General features: G+C 44.9%; 1 protein-coding gene across 1 annotated transcript; it reads left to right on the top strand.

Moving 5' to 3' along the window:
- The first annotated feature begins 273 nt into the window (after positions 1-273).
- Positions 274-717, top strand: LOC115964520. The gene has a single exon (XM_031083816.1). It carries the CDS (start codon positions 274-276, stop codon positions 715-717), a length of 444 nt encoding a protein of 147 aa, XP_030939676.1.

Genomic DNA, 717 nt, shown 5'->3' with positions numbered 1-717 from the left:
GGGCGTGAGGGAGAAGATTTCGTCGAGGAAAGACTGGATAGGGCGTGTGCTTCCTTGGGTTGGTCAGAACTATACCCGGCGGCAAAAGTGCACCATTTGATAGTGTCTTACTCCGACCATGACCCAATTCTAATCACCACATCTCCATAGAACGCCCAACACAACCGGAGGCGACAAAAGATCCATCGGTTTGAAGAGAAATGGGTGGCCCATCCGGAGTGTGAAAAAGTAATCCAAGACTCATGGATACAAACTTAGCCTTTGGGTAGTCCAATGTATTGCCTTTTTGAGAAAATTAAAGCATGCAGAGCACACTTGGTTGCATGGAGTAAATCAGCCTTCAGAAATACAAGAACCCGCCTAACAGAAAAGCAACAGGTACTTGAGGAATTAGTGGCACAAGGGTATGAATCAAACCGGAAGCGCATAAATATCTTGCGGAGGGAGATCAATGAACTGATACACCATGAGGAAGTGTATTGGAGGCAGCGGTCTAGGTCCATATGGCTTCCAACGGGTGATAAAAATACAAGATTTTTTCACCAAAGGGCTAGCCAAAGGAAGAAGAACACTATAGAAGGTTTGCATGATAAAGATGGGGTGTGGCAGATAGATTTGGGGCAAATTACCTCTATTGCTGAGGAGTACAATGCTGATTTGTTTAAAGCCCAAACTCAAAGACATATGGAAGGGGTACTGGAAGCAGTTGAAAAGTAG

This window comes from Quercus lobata, chromosome 2 (assembly GCF_001633185.2).
Source record: "Quercus lobata isolate SW786 chromosome 2, ValleyOak3.0 Primary Assembly, whole genome shotgun sequence".
Classification (NCBI taxonomy): Eukaryota; Viridiplantae; Streptophyta; class Magnoliopsida; order Fagales; family Fagaceae; genus Quercus; species Quercus lobata.
The sequence above is the reverse complement of the archived record's forward strand: the minus strand, read 5'-3'. Positions and strand labels throughout refer to the sequence as shown.

Bases quoted from the DNA above. Each gene is read 5' to 3' on its own strand.
- LOC115964520 (XM_031083816.1), top strand. From the start codon at position 274: ATGTATTGCCTTTTTGAGAAAATTAAAGCATGCAGAGCACACTTGGTT.